General features: G+C 34.5%; 16 protein-coding genes across 16 annotated transcripts; 8 read left to right on the plus strand and 8 right to left on the minus strand.

Annotated features, from left to right (window-relative positions):
- Window positions 1-574: 574 nt before the first annotated feature.
- Window positions 575-1447, minus strand: C9374_002705 (uncharacterized protein; the record flags this gene model as incomplete). Its single annotated transcript, XM_044692152.1, has 1 exon — window positions 575-1447. The coding sequence occupies one exon, from the start codon at window positions 1445-1447 to the stop codon at window positions 575-577; it is 873 nt and encodes a 290-aa protein (XP_044550251.1).
- A 39-nt stretch (window positions 1448-1486) lies between these two features.
- Window positions 1487-2945, minus strand: C9374_002706 (uncharacterized protein; the record flags this gene model as incomplete). The annotated part of the gene is made up of 3 exons (XM_044692153.1): window positions 1487-1741; window positions 1840-2013; window positions 2211-2945. 3 exons carry the CDS (start codon window positions 2943-2945, stop codon window positions 1487-1489), a joined length of 1164 nt encoding a protein of 387 aa, XP_044550252.1.
- Window positions 2946-3223: 278 nt separating this feature from the next.
- Window positions 3224-4467, minus strand: C9374_002707 (uncharacterized protein; the record flags this gene model as incomplete). Its single annotated transcript, XM_044692154.1, has 2 exons — window positions 3224-3703; window positions 3760-4467. 2 exons carry the CDS (start codon window positions 4465-4467, stop codon window positions 3224-3226), a joined length of 1188 nt encoding a protein of 395 aa, XP_044550253.1.
- A 599-nt stretch (window positions 4468-5066) lies between these two features.
- C9374_002708 (uncharacterized protein) lies at window positions 5067-5672 on the plus strand (the record flags this gene model as incomplete). The annotated part of the gene is made up of 1 exon (XM_044692155.1): window positions 5067-5672. One exon carries the CDS (start codon window positions 5067-5069, stop codon window positions 5670-5672), a length of 606 nt encoding a protein of 201 aa, XP_044550254.1.
- Window positions 5673-6303: 631 nt separating this feature from the next.
- On the plus strand, window positions 6304-7269 carry C9374_002709 (uncharacterized protein; the record flags this gene model as incomplete). The annotated part of the gene is made up of 1 exon (XM_044692156.1): window positions 6304-7269. The coding sequence occupies one exon, from the start codon at window positions 6304-6306 to the stop codon at window positions 7267-7269; it is 966 nt and encodes a 321-aa protein (XP_044550255.1).
- Window positions 7270-7522: 253 nt separating this feature from the next.
- Window positions 7523-9283, minus strand: C9374_002710 (uncharacterized protein; the record flags this gene model as incomplete). Its single annotated transcript, XM_044692158.1, has 1 exon — window positions 7523-9283. One exon carries the CDS (start codon window positions 9281-9283, stop codon window positions 7523-7525), a length of 1761 nt encoding a protein of 586 aa, XP_044550256.1.
- Window positions 9284-9473: 190 nt separating this feature from the next.
- Window positions 9474-10225, minus strand: C9374_002711 (uncharacterized protein; the record flags this gene model as incomplete). Its single annotated transcript, XM_044692159.1, has 2 exons — window positions 9474-10140; window positions 10200-10225. 2 exons carry the CDS (start codon window positions 10223-10225, stop codon window positions 9474-9476), a joined length of 693 nt encoding a protein of 230 aa, XP_044550257.1.
- A 406-nt stretch (window positions 10226-10631) lies between these two features.
- C9374_002712 (uncharacterized protein) lies at window positions 10632-12050 on the plus strand (the record flags this gene model as incomplete). The annotated part of the gene is made up of 1 exon (XM_044692160.1): window positions 10632-12050. The coding sequence occupies one exon, from the start codon at window positions 10632-10634 to the stop codon at window positions 12048-12050; it is 1419 nt and encodes a 472-aa protein (XP_044550258.1).
- A 1423-nt stretch (window positions 12051-13473) lies between these two features.
- Window positions 13474-14157, plus strand: C9374_002713 (uncharacterized protein; the record flags this gene model as incomplete). The annotated part of the gene is made up of 1 exon (XM_044692161.1): window positions 13474-14157. One exon carries the CDS (start codon window positions 13474-13476, stop codon window positions 14155-14157), a length of 684 nt encoding a protein of 227 aa, XP_044550259.1.
- A 470-nt stretch (window positions 14158-14627) lies between these two features.
- C9374_002714 (uncharacterized protein) lies at window positions 14628-15268 on the minus strand (the record flags this gene model as incomplete). Its single annotated transcript, XM_044692162.1, has 2 exons — window positions 14628-14923; window positions 15103-15268. The coding sequence occupies 2 exons, from the start codon at window positions 15266-15268 to the stop codon at window positions 14628-14630; spliced, it is 462 nt and encodes a 153-aa protein (XP_044550260.1).
- A 112-nt stretch (window positions 15269-15380) lies between these two features.
- C9374_002715 (uncharacterized protein) lies at window positions 15381-16559 on the minus strand (the record flags this gene model as incomplete). The annotated part of the gene is made up of 1 exon (XM_044692163.1): window positions 15381-16559. The coding sequence occupies one exon, from the start codon at window positions 16557-16559 to the stop codon at window positions 15381-15383; it is 1179 nt and encodes a 392-aa protein (XP_044550261.1).
- Window positions 16560-17890: 1331 nt separating this feature from the next.
- Window positions 17891-18538, plus strand: C9374_002716 (uncharacterized protein; the record flags this gene model as incomplete). Its single annotated transcript, XM_044692164.1, has 1 exon — window positions 17891-18538. The coding sequence occupies one exon, from the start codon at window positions 17891-17893 to the stop codon at window positions 18536-18538; it is 648 nt and encodes a 215-aa protein (XP_044550262.1).
- A 110-nt stretch (window positions 18539-18648) lies between these two features.
- C9374_002717 (uncharacterized protein) lies at window positions 18649-19198 on the plus strand (the record flags this gene model as incomplete). The annotated part of the gene is made up of 2 exons (XM_044692165.1): window positions 18649-18838; window positions 18900-19198. 2 exons carry the CDS (start codon window positions 18649-18651, stop codon window positions 19196-19198), a joined length of 489 nt encoding a protein of 162 aa, XP_044550263.1.
- A 3-nt stretch (window positions 19199-19201) lies between these two features.
- On the minus strand, window positions 19202-20109 carry C9374_002718 (uncharacterized protein; the record flags this gene model as incomplete). Its single annotated transcript, XM_044692166.1, has 2 exons — window positions 19202-19358; window positions 19412-20109. 2 exons carry the CDS (start codon window positions 20107-20109, stop codon window positions 19202-19204), a joined length of 855 nt encoding a protein of 284 aa, XP_044550264.1.
- A 1103-nt stretch (window positions 20110-21212) lies between these two features.
- Window positions 21213-23053, plus strand: C9374_002719 (uncharacterized protein; the record flags this gene model as incomplete). Its single annotated transcript, XM_044692167.1, has 2 exons — window positions 21213-21833; window positions 21887-23053. The coding sequence occupies 2 exons, from the start codon at window positions 21213-21215 to the stop codon at window positions 23051-23053; spliced, it is 1788 nt and encodes a 595-aa protein (XP_044550265.1).
- A 143-nt stretch (window positions 23054-23196) lies between these two features.
- On the plus strand, window positions 23197-23889 carry C9374_002720 (uncharacterized protein; the record flags this gene model as incomplete). The annotated part of the gene is made up of 1 exon (XM_044692169.1): window positions 23197-23889. The coding sequence occupies one exon, from the start codon at window positions 23197-23199 to the stop codon at window positions 23887-23889; it is 693 nt and encodes a 230-aa protein (XP_044550266.1).
- Between the last annotated feature and the right edge of the window lie 93 nt (window positions 23890-23982).

Genomic DNA, 23982 nt, shown 5'->3' on the forward strand with positions numbered 1-23982 from the left:
AACAGAACAAGTCAAGTTCTTCAAGCACTCACTATTAGCTAAAAGTTTGATTGATTCACGATTTGGTATAAAGTGATTTCGTTCGAATGATAGTGAGAGAGGAATTTGAAATGATACTTGTCTCCATTGTTTTGAACTTTTTTAAAACTGTTACACGAAAGCCAGTTCCCACAATTAATGACGAAATGTTCGGAACTTTCGCAACCACTGTACGCAATCTTTGACTGTCATCTTTGAAAGGGGAATTCAAATGTTAGACTCTGATCGAATAATATGAAAATGGAATCGATGTGATTTTAACAATACCATTTTTTTATTATTAAATGTCCTTAATAATAATAATAACTTGGTTCACAATGTCATTTTCAATCTTTATAAGGAACTTGTACTAACATTTCATCATCACCTCTCCACTTTTTGAATAATTTTGAAAAGAACCCATTCTGGTTCGTTCCAAGTGGATGTTGTTGCAGCTGACTTGTACTATTCGTTGGCAATGACATGTCTGTAGTAGTTGTTGAACAAGGTGTTGATTGAACACTTGTAACACTCTTTCGTTTGATTTGTGATTCATCTATAAGGTCGTGTTGTGGTTGTTGTTGTTGAGAAAATAATTCTGGTCTTGAAAATAATAAAGGAATTGATGATGATTGGTGGTACTCACTGCATGATGATGATCATTACTGCCATACAACATGGTTGTTCCATGTGGTAGTGCATGTACCACCATGGAATGTTGTTGTTGTTGTTGTTGCATGAATGGATGATGGATTGGTAATTCATCATCTTCAGTTTCTTCTCCATTTCTCAATGAGGTTGCATCATCCGTTAATATTTGTTGTGAATTTAAAACATCTCCTGTTAGTACATTATAGGATGATTCTGTCATGGTTGTAAAATCATAATGACCAAAACCTGCACCAGCACCTCCACTCATATAATGATCCTTAACAATATCTTTTACAATTTCATTTGATTTGTGGAAAATATAACACATGAGAAATGGTGTAAAATCTGAAAGTGAATTAATAAATCCAATGACAATGATATATGAATTGTAGAGAATGAGAACACCAGAACCATACGTTTGATCATTGGAATGACATGCAATAAATATCTCTGTAAATATTAATTGTGAAGTAGATTGTAATAAATAGACTAGAATACACACAATCATGGATCGATAGAGCCATTTCTTTGTCTTTTCAATTCTATGAATTAAATGTGGTCCATTAGTATTGTTATTATTATTATTATTATGATTGGTTGTGAGATCATGTCCAAGATAGGTTGAAGAGTTTTGAGAGTGTAAAAATTGGGGTGGAGTTTCTTCAATGTTGTTATTGTTCGTGTTGTTCGTGTTGTTCGTGTTGTTATTATTATTGTTATTGTGAGGAGAATGAGCATGAGGAGGAGTAGTAGTAGTAGTATTGGTACTGGTCATCATTGAAATGTTTTTGGAGTATTGTAAATTCCAGTATGAGGTCTATTCTCCATCCAAGTTGTTGTTGTTGTATATGATATGATTCGATTTGGATACTAATAAATGACTCGTTTCATCCATGACATGAGGATGTTTTGTATCATCATCATCTTGACCAATAGTACCACCACCATGGGCACCACCACCACTACTCGTATCATTCTGCAAATGATTCATCATTCGTTTGGTCTTTTGTGTCAAACTCTTTCTTTTCAAATATTTCAAACCTTCATCAAAATTTAAATTCCACATGGATTTCTTTTTATAGGTTGAATAAATAATGAACCATATCAGTATGATATACTCAATATAGCATTGAGAACATGTTCAATTCTAACAATCCATGTGAACCATACTGTATTTGAAGATGGAGAATATAAATTTGGATAACATTTCACAAAGACTAGAATAGCCATTGCAATTTCAGCTCCAAACCAAATTAAACTACATGTAATGAAAATGAGAAGAGGTTTAATTTGACGAGTAGGAATACCTCTTTTAACACTTTCTAATTCACTCCAAAAGAATGCCTAGTTGAATATCCATAATGATAGATGCATGATAGATTTATATTTAATAATATTATAGATACATGATAGATTTATATTTAAAAATTTTATATGTCCATAATGATAGATTTATATTTAAAAAATTGTATATAATGATAAATGATCGATTCATATTTAGAAATGTGTCAATGAATCAGAGTCTCTCTCTACACACTTACAATTAAAAAATAAGAATTATGTAATAAAATTCCACTCAATGAAAATGCTACTAGAAATATCTGAGAATGAGCCCAATTATTTTCAATATCAAAATAATCCTTTGGTATCAATTCAAATCCAATTAAAAAATAAATTAAAAATCTAATAAGGAAATAAGGTACAATTTGAATATAAAATAAATATTGTAATGAGTGATTCGATTGATTATTAGGATATAAATAATTATTAGAAATGGTATGATTTGCAATAGTTGTGTGATGTTGCTGTTCAGAAGATAAAGTGACCATATCCATTCTACCACTCTGATTGCTATGCGATCGATTTCGAATAGTTGAGTAATATTCATTAGAATTTGATTGTTGTTTCCTTTTCGTTCGATAATTTCTATACCATTTTCCAAATTTAGATCCAAGTAAATGAATAGCATAACAAAAGACAAGAGAAAATCCAAAGAAATAAAACACAAAAAAACAAATAAATATTGGATGTACATAATCATCCTTGTCATCTCCGGGAAGTGATACGGGATGAGAAGAATTATGAAAGGAAGAAGATCTCAATGGATGATATTGTGAATTTGGAAATTCATGTGATGAGAATATGGAAGGATGGGATAATCTTCCAGTATGAGCTTCAACATTGGATGAATATATTGGATATAATAATGCTGTCAAGAATAATGAAATGGTTGCTGCTGACAGGATGGGTCTTGTTTTCAACTTCTCGGAACTCATTTTCGAGAGCATGATATATGTTACGATATCAAGTAATGTGGTATCAATACAATCGTGAATGTTGTATGTATATGGTAGAATTATTTCAAAAGAATTAGTTTCAATTCCGAAGTTCAAGTGCAAAGATATTTTTTATGAATAATTCAGTTTGCAAAAGTGAGAAATTCTCATCATGCTCGGCAGCAAAAGACCTTATGAGTGCTCTTACACTTGGTCAAAATTAAAGTCACACAACAACTTCATAATTTTCAATTTTACTATTTGGCAAATATTTACTGCTACAGCACTCCATGATCACTATTGTTTGAAGAAAGAAGAATGGTAGAATGATGATCATCCTGTTCACCAATACCACTCTCATGATCATGTTCGTCGTCATGTACATCATTACTACTCACAATGATATCAAACATGGAACCTGACATGTCCAAATTCCATTCCATAAAATCAGAAAAGGGTGAAAATGGTGAAGTATTGGAATAATGATTGTGAATCACAGTGGATGGTGAGGCACTGCGATTGAATGGCAATGAACTATTCTTGGAAATGTTCAATTCAGGTTTAGGATGAATATGTCTCACCAATGAGTGATGATAATTGTCAATGATAAAATCATTATTATTGTGAGGAGCCATCATCACTGAAGGAGGAGTAGTATCCAAGGAAGGTGGTAAATGAGTTGGACTATTCGGGGTCATTGGAGTGGTAGGAGTAGTGGCTGGAGGTGCATTGGGTACAAGATAGAGAAATTGAGTCTTCTTTTTTAAGGGAGGAGGGTGGTGAGGATGGAATGATTCAAATGTGTGCTGCTGACCGTCGTAGTGGGAGTGATCAATGGTGATTGTTGCGACATTAAATCTGGTGAGGATAGCAATGTACGAGTTGAACCACTCGTTGTGGTTTCTGAATCTGGTAATGCATTTGAATTTCCAAACTGTTGAAAGCGAGTCATGCCATGATGACTTGGAAATTCATGAGGAGAGCAAGATCTATGGTGTTGTGGACGGTGGTTCATGTTACGATGTCTTCTCGAAAAAGAATGAACACTTCTCTTTGGAACTTCTTCGAAATTGGAAAGAGTGGTTGTGTTGGAAGCATTCAATGGTCCAAAAGATGATGGAGTGAAACACAAAGCCTTTGGTCTTCTTCGTTTTGTCACTCCATTGAAGAAGACTCTTCGATGATGGTTCTGATGATGATTGGTATTCATCAAATGTGAATGATGGAGTGTGGTGGTATTAGTGGTGGGATTAGTTGGATGGTGATATTTCGTTAATTGTTGTTGTCGATGGTGGTGGTGATATCTTAAACTTCTAGTTGGTGAATGGGCATTATCACGACAAATTCCGTTATGAAAATTATTGTATTCATCATCATTGTTCATTAATGGTGTTTGAACATCATCATGACAACAAGATGAATAATTACCTGTGAATCGAGAAATAAATGAACGTTCAAAGGGATTGAGAGGATGAGCAGTGTTGGTGCAGGTGAATGGAGAACGATAAGAGCTCTTGATCATTATTTTTTGAAGTTGTTGTTGCAAAGTGTGTTGGAGAGGAGTGCTCGCGGTTCGATGAAAAGGGTCAGACAACACAGAGAGAGCAAAACGAATACGCTCGGACTGGATGCGTGCCCTAGAGGAAGTAATGTGGTTTTCAAACTTGAAGAATGTATCTAATGAACTCTTGTTTTGATTGCAGCCGAGAGAGAGAGATTCAATGTGTGATGATGGCTTGAGTTGTACAAGAACCTTTGCTCGTCGAGTTGTTTTTTTTACCGCCATGTAATCACTCAAGCTACAAATGTGGTCGAGTCAAGGTGCAATTCAAAAGCGGGTGTGTGAGTTTTTAGTGGACGATATTTGAGTGTTGTATCACAATAAACAGACATTCAATGAAATTGGTTTTTGCACGTAAAAGAATTATTGGTAAGAAATTTTGGAGAATGGTCATACCTATCAAACTCTTGAACTTTTCAAGCCTTTTCCTTAATTTTGACGTCCACTCAAATCAAGTGCTTTACAACTGCACGAGAACATGATGAATACACTCATTCGTGAGAGATCCTCCTTGCTTCATCACAACATGTTCTGGTGTCCTAAAAGGCATTACAAAAAAAATGTCAAGATTACAGCACTCTCCGGCGATCCATGTTCATCCTCACGACAATACAGATTTGACCAATGATGAAGAACATTCAAATTCCGTCGTAACACACCATCACCACCATCATTCATCAACATCCATGAATGAATTTAATTTTCAAATTTCTTCCATTCTCTCTCAAATTTATTCACTTCTTTCATTTAAAACAATTTCAATAATACTACTCGTGTATTTGACATGTCTCATCATTGGATCTATTTTCTTCTTTTTTATTGTCTCTACTGATGTCTCTCAATCTCAATACAATATTGATCAAATGAATATCTTTGAATATATTTATTATTCATTTGTAGTATCGAGAAGAATATTACATTGGAAGAGATTATTGATACTAGTAGTCATTCAATTATTGAGCTTTTTAGCACATTTTGTTTTCTTTTTATTATATTTTCAATATTGTAAACAAAAGTATGTGAAAGGACCATTGATGAGAATGGAACATTTACGAGTGATTTATAGACAGAGAGAATTTATAATCGTGAGTATATTGTGTGTATTGAGTTTAGTGGTGTGGTTCTTTTTTGCACCACAAGTCGTGAGTGGAGTATTTGGAGTGTAGTAATCACAGGTGCCAGATGAGCTATATTTAAGCTAAAAAAGGCTACAGCACTGCAGGTTCCCAAGTTGTCTCCAACCTCAGTACTGATGCAGCTCGACGATGCTTAACTTCTCAAATCGGACGGGATGAGGTGCATTCATCGTGATATGGCCGTAGCCATTCAATTTCTTTCATCCGTAATACGTAATAAATAGACGACTTTCGTTCCCTTAAAAGTTCTCTCCATATAGGGAGTAATATCTATAAGTTCAGAAATAACCTCACCCCAACATGCAGGTAAAGAACCTAAAATTCTCGATTTGAGTCACAAGAAAGTGATGAAATCTGACCATACTGGAAATATAGTGAATATCTTGTTCATTCGACATGGTGTTGGCTCACATGCAATTCAATTCTTGAAACACTTGGATGATTGTGACTTGATTGGAGAAAAGGTGGACTCGAGGAGTGACAATGCCGTCTATGCTAGGGGTCCTAAAAAATGTTGTTTTGAAAAGCAATTTTTGAACACATTCTCACACTTTGTGTACATCATAAATAAATAATATTTATAATTGAAACAATGTTTCCCCTTACTTTGAATGTGCTCAGTTGATGCAACGACCTGTTCCATCAGCACTTGATTAAAAAAATGTCATTAAAACCAACAAATCTATTTCAACGAATTTCTCAAACCAAAGGACCAATTGATCCCAAAAAATTGAAAAAACTCTTGATTATACGTGGACAAGAGCCAGATCACTTTTTTTCATGTATTTGCGAGAAATTTAATGGTTTTGTCAAAAACCCGGAATTATTCAAATGGATGGAATTTAAAAGGGTGCATGATGAATATGAGCCCTATCAACCTGATGATTCATTTGCATTTTTAAGCTGTGTGGATATTGTAAATCAAGATTCATTGCAACAAGAACACATTGAACTATTTCGATATCATTTTGATTATGATTTTGTGGTATTTCCATTATATGCAGGTTGTAGTATTTCTGAAAGAGTTGAACCAATATTTCGCGAAATTATGAATATTATCAAAGAGTTGATTTCATCAAAACGAATTGCCGTTCTATTTTTAAGAGGAAGTAGTGGGTACAGTGTTCCAAGTAGACTTGGTTACGTTTGTAATAGCATGCAAAAGGGGTTTGTTGATTATACATACCAAATGATTGATATAGATGTTGAAGCATTGAACCAAGTATGCATGAACAGTATCATGTTACTCGAATTTAAAACCAAGCATTCATATTTATTTATGGAAAATGAGAAACACAAAATTGTAGATCTTTCACGAGCATATCTCTGTGGGGTGCAGGTTAAAAGCTGTATTGACGTTTCTCAATGGCACATTCTTGCAAAATCTGAAGATGGACACAAACTCAGCATGCTTATTCACAAAACTGAAAGAGTCATGTTCACACCTTGGTATGGGTATTGTCATGGTAATCAACTTTCGCATGACCTTGTTAGATACTTGTGCAAATATTTAGTATTGGAATATTTGAACAAGGATGATTTGAATTTTAAGGCAAAACTTTATGTCAAATATCAAAATTGCCAATTATGTGATGTCACTGTGATGGTATTTGAAGAAACATGCTGATTCGAAATCAATAAAAAGGCTACAGTACTGCAGGTTCCCAAGTTGTCTCCAACCTCAGTACTGATGCATCTCGACGATGCTTAACTTCTCAAATCGGACGGGATGAGGTGCATTATGGCAGTAGCCATTCAATTTATAATATTCGTTGATTTCATTCTTATTCTGTTCCATGGAGCATGAACACCCTGGCTATTTACATTAAGCCTTACTGTAGAGCGAACACAGCAAAAAACACACAAATTTAAAACACATTTTAATTTTCTGTCCCTTGTAAAGGACTCACAGCTTGGAATTTTTTCGTTCCATTCATGTATGCAGAATGTGCAGCTGAGCTGTGTCGCTCTCTCTTCACACCTCCCACTCGATCATTTTCAATCACAATATGATAATAAGATTCAACAAAACTTAATACCCGATCTAAAATTTCAATCAATTTGTCATTGGTCATTGTTAATAAATAGAGTAATCTTGGTGATACAATCTTTTCAATTAAATAAATACAAAATAATAAAATATTAAAATAAATAGAAGTAACAGTCCAGAATATTTGATTAATAAATGATTTTGGAATGTGCATCCAATTTCTCATTCTCAAATAGATGGAAAGTATCATGTAAAAATTTCTTGGATTATTATTTCTAATTTTAGCAAGTAATCGAGCAATAGTAAGTTTAGCATTGGTTCCAATTCTAAAATATAATTTAAAATTATAAATTAATTTTCCTAATAATTTCTCTAATTTACTAAATTCAATAACAATGATTGGTTTTAAATACTTGTCAAATCTCTTATGAATATAACTCACTGTGACAAGAGTGATTAGTGAGAGTGATTTAATAACAGAAAAAATACTTTCAATAAAGAATATAATGACATTCGAAGTTGGAGAGTGATTATGGATAGAATTCATTGGTGAGAGAGTATGGTTAGAATTATGTGGTGTTGAGAGGGTTGATGGAAATGAAGATTCATCAATGTGTAATTTGGAAAGTGAGGATGACAATGGATCATGTAGCATGGTGTTTTCACTCATTGAGGTATTTTTGTTGTAATTTGTAGTAATTATAGTATTATTATGAATATTAGTGTTCTTATTATTATTATTATTCTTATTATTCTTATTATTACTGTTACGATTATTATTATCATTATTTTTGGTATCATTAGACACAAATAATCGAAATAGAAATTTGTCAATATTGGAATAAAATGGTGGTGGTTCAGTATTATTCAATTGTTTCATTTCTTGTTCATTCATGATGGGTGCATGAGTTTCATCATTTTCATCAAATTCAAATCCAATTGGTGATTTTTTAATAATTTTTAATGGTATTTCCTTTTCATTATTTGTAATAAGTGGTTGAGATTTTGAATGAAATAAATTTGAGGATGGAGTAATAGATCTCATTTCATCATCTTCATCAACCATTTCTAATACATAATATGTGTTTCTAATAAATTGAAATAATTTTGACAAGGATTGAATGGGATGAATAAATACATGATCGTCATTCATTGATTGATGATCTCTTAGTATTGCAGAAGCTCCATGATGAGTATTATTAGAAGAATGGACAATGGATGAATCGTGAGAAAATAAATGATGAAAGAGTGGAGAGGAGTGTTGATGAAGAAAATTCAGTGAAGAAGAATTATCATCCATACCATTGGAGGATGGATGTTGTTGTTCGACAGTAGTGTTATTTGTATTGTTGTTGTTGTATGGGTTGGAATCCAATGTTGCTAATAACATGGAATGATGATGATGATCTGATGATGATGGATCTGAATAATGTTCATATGTTGAGGAAGGTCGGAGATGACTCACCACACGTAATAATCGATTTCTGAATGATGAGGGTTTAGTGTTCATTAACGATGCATTGTTGCTTTGATGATCGCGAATCAATCCATTGCCTTTTATCTTTCTGATCACTCGGGAAGCGTAACTAGTAGGAGCTGCAGTGTTGCTTTTTCGTTCCAGCCAATTTCGCTGTGGTGCCGATTTGGACATTTTTATTATTGTTTGATAATTCGCAATGTGGACACATAGCACGAGTATATATATATACCATGCCTTAAGGCTTCTAACAACATTTAATGTCTCTTTGATCTCGGGGTTTCAATGATGTATTTTAAAAGAGTTGCTTGGATGTAAGACCATGTCATCTCCTTTAAAGCTGATTGAAATAATTTCATAACTACTACAACACAACCTCTTTGCAAAGAAATTCTTCCTGTTGCTCTCGCACTCTTCGCTCCTCTCTTCTAATTTCCTTACATTTCTTACACCAATCTTTTAATTCTTGAATTAAATTCTTTTTATCTTTGAATCGACCTCTACGATTCACCAATTCTGTACCACTTTTATAATGAAGAGGAAATCTTTGATTTGAGGCTGGAGGCTTTCTAATGATCACATACGAAGATGATTCCAATGAGGATGAAGAGGATACTGTTGGCAGAGTGTTTGAGCTGGGTTTCTTTTCAAAATTGGACAAATACCATCCTCTCATCATGGAATAGAGTGGTGCTTGCTGTGGTTGTTTGTTGTTATTACTACTCGTATTGGAAAGTAACTCGGAAACATCAAGTTTCCTTCCAAACACAAGAAACGTTGCAGAATTTGTAGAGTTGGATGATGTAGTGTATGGTACATTGGTTTGGAGAATTGGAGAGAGTGGGAGAGATGGTATGGTTGTTATTGCAATATTACCATTGTTATGAAAGGCTGTTGATGTTGAAAGAGGAGAAGCAGGAGTTGGAATGTTCGTTGGTTGAATCCCGAGATTGAAAGGAAATGGTGATTTACCAAGTGGTTGTTGTTGTTGAGAATAACCAAGAAAAGAGGAAGGAGGTGGAGGTGGTTGACTTGATGTATTTTGGTTGATGATGGTGTTGTTTTGTATGGGGGAAGTTGAATGGTTAACGGTTGAGCCTTATTGTGGGGATTCATTTTTTTATTTTTTTAAATTTAAAAAATAACGGTTTGGCAGAGAGGGTTGGTGCACTGTAGAATACTCAACGACGGTTAATGCTGAGAGGATGATGACAATCGTCCTTCACTTTCGTTCTTTAAAAAAATGTCATCCATGATAACACCACTCAAGTCACCCAAATCCAGCAGCAACCTCTCACAGGAACTCTCTTCCTCGATTGCTCTTGTGATACAACCCCATCCTACCAATACATATTATACGAATGATAATTATACTTTATCCCGTTCTACATCATCATCTTTACCAACAATATACTACTACTATTATCAGTCACCACCACCACCAACAACAACAACATCATCATCATCATTGTACTGACCAAGTAGTATCACCTCTCACAAATCCACCATCACTCCTTCAAGAATGTTTCCGATATTTTCAATCTCTTCCTCCTCTCAATACTTTTTTCCATCCATGACTTCAACACCATGTTCAAAACATTCTGAAATGAACCTTTCTCAGATGAAACAAGGATATCCTCAAAGGAAGATTCATCACTTGAATCATCGTCATATCTTTAATATTCAATTATTTCCATTTGGTTCAACCTTACGAGATTTATCTAAACTTCCATATTTCAATTATGATTTATATTTTCATTATGATTATCCTAAATTTAGTATCATGAGAAAGATCATGTCTTTGAGTTTAATTGTTGGATTAGGAACATTTGCTAAATTCTTTCTTAATGTATTGAATCATTCTAAATTTTATGGAAAAGATTTATTTAGAAAAACCATTGAAGAACATTATGAAAGAGTTCAGAGAGAACGTTCTCTTGCAATGACGACGACGACGACCATTATAACTGAACCAACAAGTCTTTCGACTGAAATTACAACAACTGAACCAATGACAACAACTGAACCAACTGAACCAACAGCAATGATTACAACAACACCAACTGAACCAACAACACCAACTGAACCAACAACAACAAGCCTTTCAAGATCCACTTGTAAACCATTCATCATGCACTCCTCCTCTTCGTCTCAAAAAAAAATTCGTGGTCTCTTAACAGTCGTGAATCATAATAGCATGTTGGATGAACCCATTCTCATGTCAGGATTATGTCCATTGAGTTGGTTTTTACGTTCTGATATCATTCGATATGCTGTCTGTGCTAGTGATATGTGTTTTGGACATTTTCTATTAGGTGAATTTTTTAAAACTGTCAAAGTATTACCCATCAAGAGACAAGGAGGTTTAGAACAACATGCAATGAAATTAATTGTTGATAAATTATCGAGTGGAGGTTGGATTAATGTATTTCCAGAAGGTAGAATTTATGTGGATGGTGAAATACATACATGTCGAAGAGGAATTGGTAAATTAATTTATGATTGTGATCCTACACCTCATATCTATCCAATTTATCATCATGGATTATCAGATGTGTTACCCTATGATGGAATTATACCTAGAATTGGAAAGAAAATTACCATCATGTTTCAAGGTGATGAAATTGACGTACAAGATTTGGTGCAGAAGGGTAGACAAGGTGAAATGACACCAGACCAAGTGTATGTGGCAATTTCAAAGCGAGTCGAAGAGGGAATGAAACAATTAAAAGAAAATGCGAAGAAGTGGAGAGAACGTCGAGTAAATATTTCAAAAAATTATTATTCAATTTTACTAACTGCTTGCTCTTTGAAAGAATTGAGTGTGTTGAAGAACTCCTTAATACTATCAACCTCAGACCAAAAGGCAAGAAAATCAACAGCTGTAAGATCATTGAGACATGAAATCAATTGTGTGAAGAAATGTTACAGCCAATATTAAACAGTATAGATGTTGTTCTGTTTGCTATAGATTCTGAACATAATTGAGGTTTTCGGTGAGATAGTTTTAACCACAGCCCATATTGAATAAATTTGCCATCTCATTACTTATTAACACCATTGTTGACGTTTTTGGCCTAGCTAGAAGTTTTTCGGCATGTTCTGAAAAGAACGGAAGTGTTTTGTAACGAAAACAATAAGGTTGACTGAAAGTCTGGCACCACAACAACACCCTCCCTTCCCATAACATAGCTTTTGCCTTATTTATCATTGATTTGCTCAGTGATTTTCTTTGACACTTTTGTGTCTGCGACTTGGCTTTGGCCTTATCATCGATGGGTTTTTCCCACTATCTGTTAAAAATTTTATCAGTCGTTTATTCGCTCAACGATGTTTTCGTAGCGTTATTAATAACGCTACATTTGTTTTTCAAGGAACATTGTTTATATCAATTTCTTATTTTATTGAGCTAACCTTTTTCGACATTTGCGAATAGCATGAATACTTGTCAAATACATTTTTATGATCGAAGATGCAACAATGTATTGTATATCTTATCGTCCAAGTTATCATCGTCAACAGAAAGCACTACATGTATATCTATATGTTGAGACAAACATGATATATAGTTACGAAAGAGTAGCACGAATTCAGCACATAAACATTACGAGATGTTATACATATTACAGTATATAACATTGGTTTATATTTATTTCTACCCAACGTTAGTATATAGAAACACATACTCTTATGAGAGAAGGTAACCGCTCTATTCGACAAAATTATTTGCTATCCTACATCTTCCATATATTATTACCATGTAGACACTATATCTTGATTAAATCGGATGTTTTCCAAGTATTTAGAACGATATATTGGTATATCTTTTCTCTATTTTTATTTTGAACAACGATGATATATAGTAATCAGAATATGTTTGTTACAGTATTTGTGGTATTTGCAACGTATTTTGTAGCATTGAATACCGAATTTTCGATTAACTATAATACATACATCGATATTGATTTAAGTACACTCTATGATTGATACTAATAATTTGCAATTCCTTATATCTTCAAACACTAATGGATTAATTGGAGTTTGAAAACTCAATATTACTGTGAACGGCTGTTCATCCCAGAACCACTTGAAACGTAACGATTTAAAAATTCTTTTTATTGCCTGATTATGGGACCTAGGTACAACACCAACATCTTTTCGACGAAATGAAGATTAACTTCACCATTAAAATACCTTAAATTGATTAAAATATTATAAAAAATTTAAAACAGAAGCTGTTGTACGTGAAGATATGAACGTTCAACGTTACACTAACCATTGAAAATCAAGGCTAGGAGTCATTCAGAAACAATTTTGACATGTTAACCCAAGCTCAATTTATTATGTCGAGCATTGCGTAAAAAATGGATCGATTTTTGTGTCACGTTTGTGAATTTCAAAATGAGCACACACCCCAAGAATTTCAATCTCTCATGATTGAAAATATATCACAACGTGTTCAGAAAGGAATTGATTTATTACTAGTCAATATTGTTAAATTAATGAAATCATCCAAATTATCATTCTCCGACAAATCAAGAGGATCTTTGAATTCTCATCATCATCACACAAATTATTTTCTAAATTATTGGATTCATGAAAATACCTTTCAATCCAGAGACTTGTTAATCTCAAAAATATGTTCCTATATTTCAAATTCACTCATTGAAAACAATGATGAATCATTTCAATACATGATCATCAAAACGGACGATCAACACTCATCCAGTGAATTATTAAAAGAATTTTGTGAATTGAATTCAACAAGTGATCCCATGAATCATCATCACAATGAATATTTTCAATTATTGAACAAATTATTTGAACATGCCATTGACAATCATGCACCCAATTGGATGGATCAACAACCATTAGCCACCACTAGTGCTAGAAGTGCTAGTACTACTGCCACAACAACAACCACACACCACACAACACCCTCATTCTATCTCAACACACCACCAACATTCTATCTCAACACACCACCAACACCACCCTCATTCCATTCTCTTTTCCATTTATCAAAAATTTATTTGCATTCGAAATGATGAACAATTCATCTCTTCAAAATTACATGATTTGAAATTGAGAAATAATCCTGACACTATTCGAGCGATATGTTTATTTAAGAAATTTGTGAACATATCCATATTGAATGGATTATTAGTATTATTGAATAGTATCAATATTTCAAATATTATTGGTGATGATTAGAAATTTCCACACAAAATGGTAGTGGTAGTGGTACTATATATTCATTGTTCAACAATAATTCTTCTGTTCAACAATAATTCTTCTGTTCAACAATAATTCTTCTGTTCAACAATAATTCTTCTGTTCAATCACATCATCATTCTATGCTTCATCTAATAATAATAATCCCATTTCACTATCTTTCACATGTATCATCTTGTAACATCCAATAGCATCTGCCAATATCACTGCTAACAAGTGTTTACAATATTTAGATTCTTTCCTTGCAATCACTCCAAATGCAAAGGATTGACATGTACAATAACTATGAGAAATACACTTGTAAGATTTGAATGTGGTTGTTGAAGATACGAGTGTTGTTTGTTGTCATCTTGTTGTTGTTGAGAGGAGTTGATGGTTTGTGACAATGGTGGTGACTCAATGATGCACCACCACCACCACCACCACTCGATCGATGCGAGGGTTCCACTGCAAATAATTCTCTCTGTGAGGGTTGTGCAATATATTTAATAATCTTTTCTTTATCTAATAATTCGAGAGCATGAACGAGTGTGGTGGATGGAAAGAGATGAGCCAACTCTTTTAAGACTTCATCCGATACTGTTCATCATCATCATCGGAGTGTAGTATATATTGTATATATTGTATATTTTAAAATGTATATATTCAAAGGTTGATCATGAATGTAGAGCCATATATTGAGATTTTAATAAAAGCAAAATTTTCAAGTGTTGTTTCATTGTTGTCATGAATCATACTAATAATAATTTAATACTAACACGTTTGTGAGGTTCTTATGGTTTCAAGTAATGGTTCAAGCATGTAAGGAGGTGAGGTTGGTTGAATCATCATCCCTGCCACGTGGACTGCTGTGGATGGAGGAGGAGGTACAGACATCTCGGAGTGAAGTGGAGTAGTGTCCCTGATAGGATTGTTGGTTGACATTTTTTTTTATTCTACCATTCTCTGGAAGGCTAACCAATGTCTTGTGCAAGTTTGTTGGGAAAAAGAGTGAACCCCCAAAACCACTCACACCCTAACACACCCTAACCACAACTCACACAGCCATATCCATCTTAATCACTCCATGAGGTTCATAATCTTTCAAAATAAAATCTTCAAATTTAAAATCATCCATTTCCTTCACATTTGGATTCAAATACAATTTTGGAAAATGTTTTGGATTTCTCTCTAATTGTACCTTCAATGGTTCAATATGATTGGAATAGACATGACAATCTCCACAACTATGAACAAAATCACCTGGTTTCAAACCACATACTTGAGCCATCATACAAGTCAACAAAGCATACGAAGCAATATTAAAAGGAACTCCTAAACCCATATCACATGAACGTTGATACATTTGACAACTCAATTCTTGTGTACTTGTATCCACCCAGAATTGACACAATAAATGACAAGGTGGTAGAGCCATTTGACTCAAATCTGAAACATTCCATGCTGATAATATAATACGACGATTCGTAGGATTCTCTCGTATGGTATCCACACATTTCCTTAATTGATCAATTCCTTTTTGAGAATAATCGGAATGCATGGTTTCATAGTGTGCACCCCAGTGTCTCCATTGAAATCCATAGACTGGTCCCAAATCCATTTCTTCACGATGAGTCAATCCAATCGAGTCTAAATATTTACGACTTCCATTTCCATCCCAAATATGTACATCTTGTAAAGACAGAGTATTGGCATTTGTATTTCCAGAAATGAACCAAAGTAATTCTTTAGCAACACCTTTCCAAAACACTCTCTTTGTGGTCAGTAATGGAAATGAATGATTTCTCAATGAAAATCTCATTTGATAACCAAATTTAGATATAGTACCTACTCCGGTACGTTCCGATCGAATACCAACTCCAGAATACAAGATTAAATCTCTCAAAATATCTAAATATTGAAATTCTTCATGTCTACGTTCAAATGTTATGAATTCATAGTATTGAATACGATCGGTACGACGAGTGGGTTTGAGAGGAGGCATTTGGGTTTGAACTCGAATGAAATTTCCATCTTGTGCAGAGAGTGGAATACTTGTATAACCATTGAGTGAAGGTAATAAACGAATGGGAAAGTAGGTATCTACTGGAATGTGAGTTGTTGTAGTTGTAGTTGAGGTTGTGGTATTTGTAGTGGTGGTATTACTATCACTCGTTGCATTTATGGTATTACTATTATTATTACTATTATTACTATTATTATTATTACTATTCATTGCACTGGTTGTGGTTGGGTATAATTCATAGTACCATCCATCTGTTCAACAATATTTGTATAATAAATTCTATGAGTGTAAGGTAATAATAATTTATAAATGGTACTACCACCTGCAACAAAGACTCGATGAAATTCATTCGTAGATAGTAATGCAAATAATTCATCTAAATTCTTGACAAATCGAGTGTGTGAAGAATTGGATTCCATCGATGCACGAGAGGTCAAGACAATACTCACTCGATTTGAGAGTGGTTTGAATTTAGATGGAATAGATTCCCATGTTTTTCTACCCATGATCACTGCATTTAATTTGTGTGAGTCATTGTTGTTGTAGTTGAAAGAAACAAGTATCACTACTAGTACTACTATTGGTGATGGCACTTGATGGTGAATGACTATTACTAGTGATGGTACTCGAGGATGGTAATAATGATGATTTGAACATGGTTGGACTTTGAAATACAAGAGGTTCCTGAGAACAAGTAATGGATTGAAAATGTTTCAAATCTTCAGAAAGACCATCTTCTCTCCATGGAAGATCACCCTTGTAACCAATACCATTGGATTGAAGGAGAACAGCAACAACAGCTTCTAGAGGAGGAATGTTTGGTGGGTGTTGTTGTGTGAATGGTGTTGATGTGAGTGATAAGTGATGATGAAGATGAAGATGATTCGACAACTTGTGGAGTGGTCATTTTCGTTTTTTGAAATTTTTTTTGATGAGGGAGCGGCAACGAGAATCAAGTTTTTTAACGGATGGAAATTTGGTTGGACTTGGTTTGAGCGCCAAAAAAAATCTCATTGAATTCACTGAAACGAGAAAGGCTTATCGTGGTTGCGGTAGTAGCATTTGAATTTACTTGTAGTGCACTCATACTCTTTATCTCATATCGGAACCAGAGTATCAACAATGAATATTCCTTCAAAGACATGTACGGACTCACTCTTCCTTAATCAAGTTATTCAAGATAATGACGACTGTACAAAATGTTCTCTATTTAAATATTTAGAGAATCATGAAGAAAGCCTCAACAAGAATCATTTACTCTCATCATCAATGGAACACAAATATATAGCACCTTCTTTGGTTGTACTGAGTTTTCAATTATTAATGATTCAATTAAGAAATTATATAGTTCTCAAAAAGATTTCTCAATCACTCATTTACATTTAGAGAAAAATGATATTTCATTGATTGAAGATGGTATTCGAAAATTACCTAATAATTGTCCTTTACTTTCTTTACAATATTTAAATATGAATCATAACAAATTGAAATCATTGAATATATTTAATTTGATTCGACTCTTTCCTAATTTAGAATTCATCATGATGAGAAATAATTTAATATCTCAATTGAATTCTCATTCAATACCAATATATGGAAATGTTAAGGTGTTGGATTTGAGTGAAAACAAAATTAAAAAATTGGATGGACTTTCTTCTCTCAAATACAGTTTACAAATATTAAATATTCAAAAGAATGAAATTGAAACATTGAATGACATGTCTCAAGTGTTAGAATTGGAACAATTAACAAATATTGATTTTCGAGGCAATCCCATTCAATCCTTGGAAGAAGAAAATTTAATATTTGAAGAAATTTTAGAAAAATGTAATAATGTTTGGTTTATTAATGGTGCGACGACTTTGGCATCTCCATTAGTGGAAGAGGATGAAAACCACCATTTTGAAAAGAATGAATACTCCATCATGATGGAATTCGAAGAAAATTCAAACTCTTTCAAGAATCAATCATGTTGTGGTCATGTCTCATCTCTCACTCCCATGCATGTTCATGATTTTGAAGAAAATAGAGAACTTCAATCCATTTCTTCTTCATCTATACCACCACCACCACGAAAATCGCAACAACATCAACAACAACATACACCGATCTTTCCACCACATCTTCTCACAATAATTTGGAATTCTACAATGATGAAAAGAAGAGAATGGCAGCAGAAGAACTTTTAAAACGACATAGCTATATTTCTGAGCAATTAAATGGAGTGGGTGGTGTTGTTTCTTCAAAATCTCGATCTAGAGCTTCCTCCATTACACCTCTCTTAAACGATTCAGTGATTATGAAGAATTTATCAAATTTTGCAAAAGTGAGAAACAAAAGAAGTGATAGTTGTCCTTCCATTCCTTCGCCTCCTCTTCAGAAAGTGAGAGGAATACCAAAAGAGAATATGAACCACAACAGTGTATCAGATCGTGTGAGTATCACCACCACCACGACCACCACCTCATCGAGTGATGAAAATGATCAAGGTATGAATACGATACAATCAACGAACCTCAATATTGAAAGTAGTAATCTGTTACAAACAAGTATCAACAACGCAGCGTCAGGACCATTTGCCAGGACAACAAACACCAGAAACCTCATCTCCATCCATTCTTACTCATTCTCCCTTTGAACAAGTGCTGAAGCAAGAAAGTACAACTACACACACCATTGAAGGTGGTACACTCGCAGCCACACACTCAAATAGAAAGGATGAGCCACACTCAAAAGAAGGCAAAACAATTGTTGAGCCCAACACATGTCAAGAAAAATCGAACAACCACAGACCTCTGTCCATCAAAGAGAGAGCCAAACAAAATATGCTGAAACGACTGAATATGTAACATTTAATCCTCATTTTCAAGATTGTACTCTTCGTAAATGCTTGTTACTGTTCTATTCTCAATGAGTGCTAACTTTTCGATTAAAAATTGACAAATATCTTTGATTTTGTTGTACTTGTGAAGGAGATCAATCTTGTGTTTTGAACGTTCCTTGAGCGTTCTGTACATTGTGAATGAAATGAGTGTTTCAAAAAAAAAGGATTCCAAACCTACCTTTCCTGTTGTTTAAGTTCTTGGATTTGCTGATCCATCTCCTTTAATCGTTCTCTCCTTAAAAACAATTCTTCTACTTCTTGTTCATTCAACACAGCTTGTGACAATTTTGAATGTTCGATAAGAGAATTTTCATGTTCACTATACACACCATTCATCTCTCCTTCTGTTTCAACCATGGATAATTTTGAATCAGCATCATCCTTCTCCAACATTAAGAGCTGTGTGTCATAAAATTCCTCATTTCTACGGTAAATATCATGTCTCATTAAAGACAAGGCTCCGCTCAAGGTGGTGCGAGTTTGATTTGGAGTTGAGTCACTGGACAAGGAGGGTTCATCTTTGGGTGTAGCCGCTGTTTCTGTTGTCTTTTTGTACATTAAGGTTGGATTGTGCTTGCATTCCTTGTTGTTTGGGAACACTGTCATTATTTCCTTGTTCACTGCATGGACTAAACTTTGATGATTTTTTGATTGTGACTTTTTGTTTGTTTTAAATTGAGGTTCTCGATCATGTATTGCTTTCGACTTGACCTTCATCATTTCACTATGGTCATCTTTCTGTTCATTTCCAACATTCATAACAGTTTCAGAAGAATCTACTAAAGAGCGATGTTCTCCTGACAGAATTAAACAAGTCATGTTAACAGAAGCTAAAGTGTTCTCAGTTCTGAAACGAGCTTGTACTGTGGTGATCATTCTTTTCATGCATGACATTTCATTCCTTTTCAAACCACCTCTCATCAAGGCTTGTAGGATCACAACACTTGTTTCAAATCGTTCACTCTTCTTTTAACTGTCCAACCGTGAATCAGTGATTGAATCATTTTAACGGCTGAATAACAGTTCATTGCTTCTTTTTTTACCTCTCTCGATTGTGCTCGTGTTTGAATCCATCTTAATACCCAAACAGCCTTAGCATAATATTTCGTTTCAAGATATCTCTCAATGACCGCCTGGAGATATGTTAATTGATCCATCTCCCTCAAAAACTGCTTCTTTGTGGAATGGGACTTTGCAACTGCTTGAATTAAGGGAGTGTTCTTCTCAATGGATTGGAGTTTCGTTACCCTGTTTTGATGATTCATTGTGCATTCGGGAACAATGGTTTCTTCCGATGATGAATATAACTCTCTTCCTTGTTCAATTATATGGTTATTTTCTGTCATTGTAGAGGAAATGTCGTCTGTATGTTCTCTTCTTTCCTCCTCAGTCAGATCTTCCTCCAACACGCAGTTGAAAAGATGATTCTTGTTGGAGATTGAATCACAGTTTGGGATTTCTTCATCATCACCACTCATATACAGATCAATAGTTAAGTCTACCTTGGGCGCAATTGACTCTTCTTTGTGTGCTGAAAGATTTTCCTTAAAGGAATGAAAATGATTGCCAAACTCTTTGCAAGCCTTGCATTGGCAGGTCAAAAAACTTTTCATTGTCTCATCAAGATCGTCTTCCATCATGAGGGTTGTTGTCGTTACTGTAGAGATTAGATCATCCTCTTCATGTTTGTGTTCCTGATGGTAGTGATGATGGAATCTGTTCTGTTGTTGATGATCATGACCTTTCGCCATAAAATTGGAATCATGAATATCCTAAGTTCATGAATTGAGCTGAATGAAATTAGTGATAAATTGGTTGGACTGGAATCCATTTCTTCTTGCTCAAAGTCTTCATGATGATCGTGCAGATGAAAAGAAGGATGGTCGTTTGTGGACATTTTTATTTGAAGAACGAGCATGGTCTGTGCAAGGCTTTTGTAGATTTTCGAGAACCAGTGAGTTACAAAAAGATCAAAAAAAATGAACCCTCATCAGCAGCCACCTCCACCTTTCTCCATGTATGCTTCTCTTCTTCCACAACAGAGCAACAACCCTCCATCATCGGTACCTTCATCATCATCATCACTCAATATGCCTCCCATGTTATCCACCATGATGTATTCTCCTCATCAACAATCATCCTTTCCTCCACCTCCTCCACCTAGAGGATCACCATCAACCACTGTATTACCTCCTCCTACTTTCAATCCAGCATCTCTGAATGGTGGTGGTGGTGGTGGTACTACTCCCACTGTCCGTTCATCATCGAATATTGCAACCATGGCCAACAATAGTGCTACTGTATCATCAATACCTCCCCCAACATTCATGCCTGCTTTCGGAATGATGATGCCTGGATTTCAACCAACATCAGCAATGGGTGGTGTTCCTATGAACGCTTTTCCTTCTTCAAAGAAGAGATCCAAAGAAAGTAGTGATGAAGAAGAAGAGGACGAAGAAGAGGAAGAAGATCAACAACCAATCGTTCACAAAAATAGCAGTACACCAACAAAACCACATTCATCTCCTTCAATGAACAATACTGTACATCAATTCATGCCACAACAATATTCAAATCAACCAACCTTGTCGTCTACAAAAGTCCAAAAAAACAAAAACAACCCACAAAAGAATCAAACAAACAACCTCCAAAGGGTAGTAATACACAATCATCATCGAGTACACAAATGGAATCTTTGAATTCTACTAATTCGAGTGCTAGCAATACTCCAACTGCAGTTTCATCATCCACTCAACCTCATACACAACCCAGTACAAGTGGAATTCCACAAAAATCAATCTATCATCCTTTTATCAGCAGTGCAAATGCATTATTTGGAAATGAATTTATTTGCGATGAATCCATTAGAAAATTAGGAGAATTTATAAATCAAATCTCTGAAGATGGGCTTGAAATTGAAGGAAAAATTGGCTTAATTGTTCAAAAAGGAACACAAGAGAGAATATCTCCAAGATTAGAAAGTGGATGTGAAATTGTATCCGAGTCTATTATTCAACGATCAGATTGTGAATTCATGTCAAGAATTTCTCAACATACATTCAAACATGTCAACAAGTTATTGAATGACAGATTTTCAGCAATGAGAGAAGCTCATAAAAGAGGAGAGTACCATGGACCATTAATTGAATACAAAAGAGCTCAAGAGACTGACAAATTCTTTGCATATTATTTACCTGCATCCGATGACGATGAAAGAGATGAATATGGACAACTTTCTCACAAAGATATTAGAGTAACCTTTGATACAAAAACTGACAAACCCATTCGAGCAATGATTAAGACCCGATTAGAAAGAGGAGATATTGATTTCTCATGTCCTCATCGTTCTTATGATTTTAGAGTTTCATTCAGGAAAGAATTAAGTATTGATAAATTTCCAAATCTTGATGTAGATCGACCAAAGAAAGTTCGTAAAAAGGATAGAGTTTCCTACATCTTTGGATTTTGTAGAATTGATTTGACAAGCGTAGATTCTTTTAATTGTAAAAGAAATGGTGAAATTAATGAGGATTCCAAACATTCATGTCATGAAATTGAAGTGGAATGTGATGTGAAGAAGCTGTTCCAAGTCAAGTCTAATTTAGGAGAATTTGTGAGGCATTTGAAAGAGTTTTTAGATACCATGCGAATGTTGTGCTTGGTTTGTGATTTGTCACCACCACCACCACCACAAATACCACTACAAATACCACCTCAACAACACTACAGTCATCACCAATCAGCCAATTATTATCATTACCAACCGACTCAACAGTATCAACCACCACCACAACATCCACCATCCTTAAGAAGAAAATAATATTTCTGAGTCATAGTTATATTTTTCAATAACAGTTGTTCATTTGCCTCATTCCAGTTCTCCAACCGTATTTTTTTGGCGCCATAAAAAATTTACAAAAAAAATAGTGTCTCGACTTCTGTATCTTCCTCTAGGCTTACACCATGGCGACCCAACAATTATCTCAAACGAACCAAGTTTCTCCGGAATATATTGAAATAATGAATCGGATAGAAAAAGAATTGGATGAAGTATATGAAATGGAAGATGGAGAACAATTTTGTTTTCAATTATCTAATGAAATTGTTAGGATCGGATTAAATATTATTGAAGAACGGCATTTTGAACGAGAAAGTGTTTATTATACTGTCGATGATTGTATGGAAAAGATGTTTACGATATTGGATGTAAGTTCTCTCAATAATATTGAAAAAAAACATTTGGGAGTCAATCATCATATGATTCAGTATACTTTCATTCAAAAGGATGAAGGAGATGGAGAGATGGCTTTGCATCATTTGGAGGAAGGCTCTCCTCTTGAACCAAGCATTGAGCCTCAAAGAATTCCAAATGATTCGTGTGCCCGAGGAAGTGTACCAATGAGAAGAAAACCACAACCTCCACCAATGTCAAGAGCAAATAGTGGACGATTATCAAAAACATCAATTCGTTCTTTTGGTCAAGGACCAAGAGCTTCAGTAGCAGTGAACAATACTAAAGATGCCATTAACACAAGTACAAGCACAGCCAAGTCCACAACAATTAGAAGTAGCATGGCATCCAGTATTTTGTCTACAGTGACCAACAAGCAGAATGCAAATAGACCAATGAATGGGGCAACAAGTGTGGTTCGATAGTTCAAAATGATCAAGAATGAATATGGTCATTCCAATAGTCTCTAAGAATTTCCTAAGGAACACATGAGCTTTGCCTATCTTGAAACATAATAG

This window comes from Naegleria lovaniensis (genome assembly GCF_003324165.1).
Source record: "Naegleria lovaniensis strain ATCC 30569 chromosome Unknown tig016, whole genome shotgun sequence".
Classification (NCBI taxonomy): Eukaryota; Heterolobosea; class Eutetramitea; order Acrasida; family Naegleriidae; genus Naegleria; species Naegleria lovaniensis.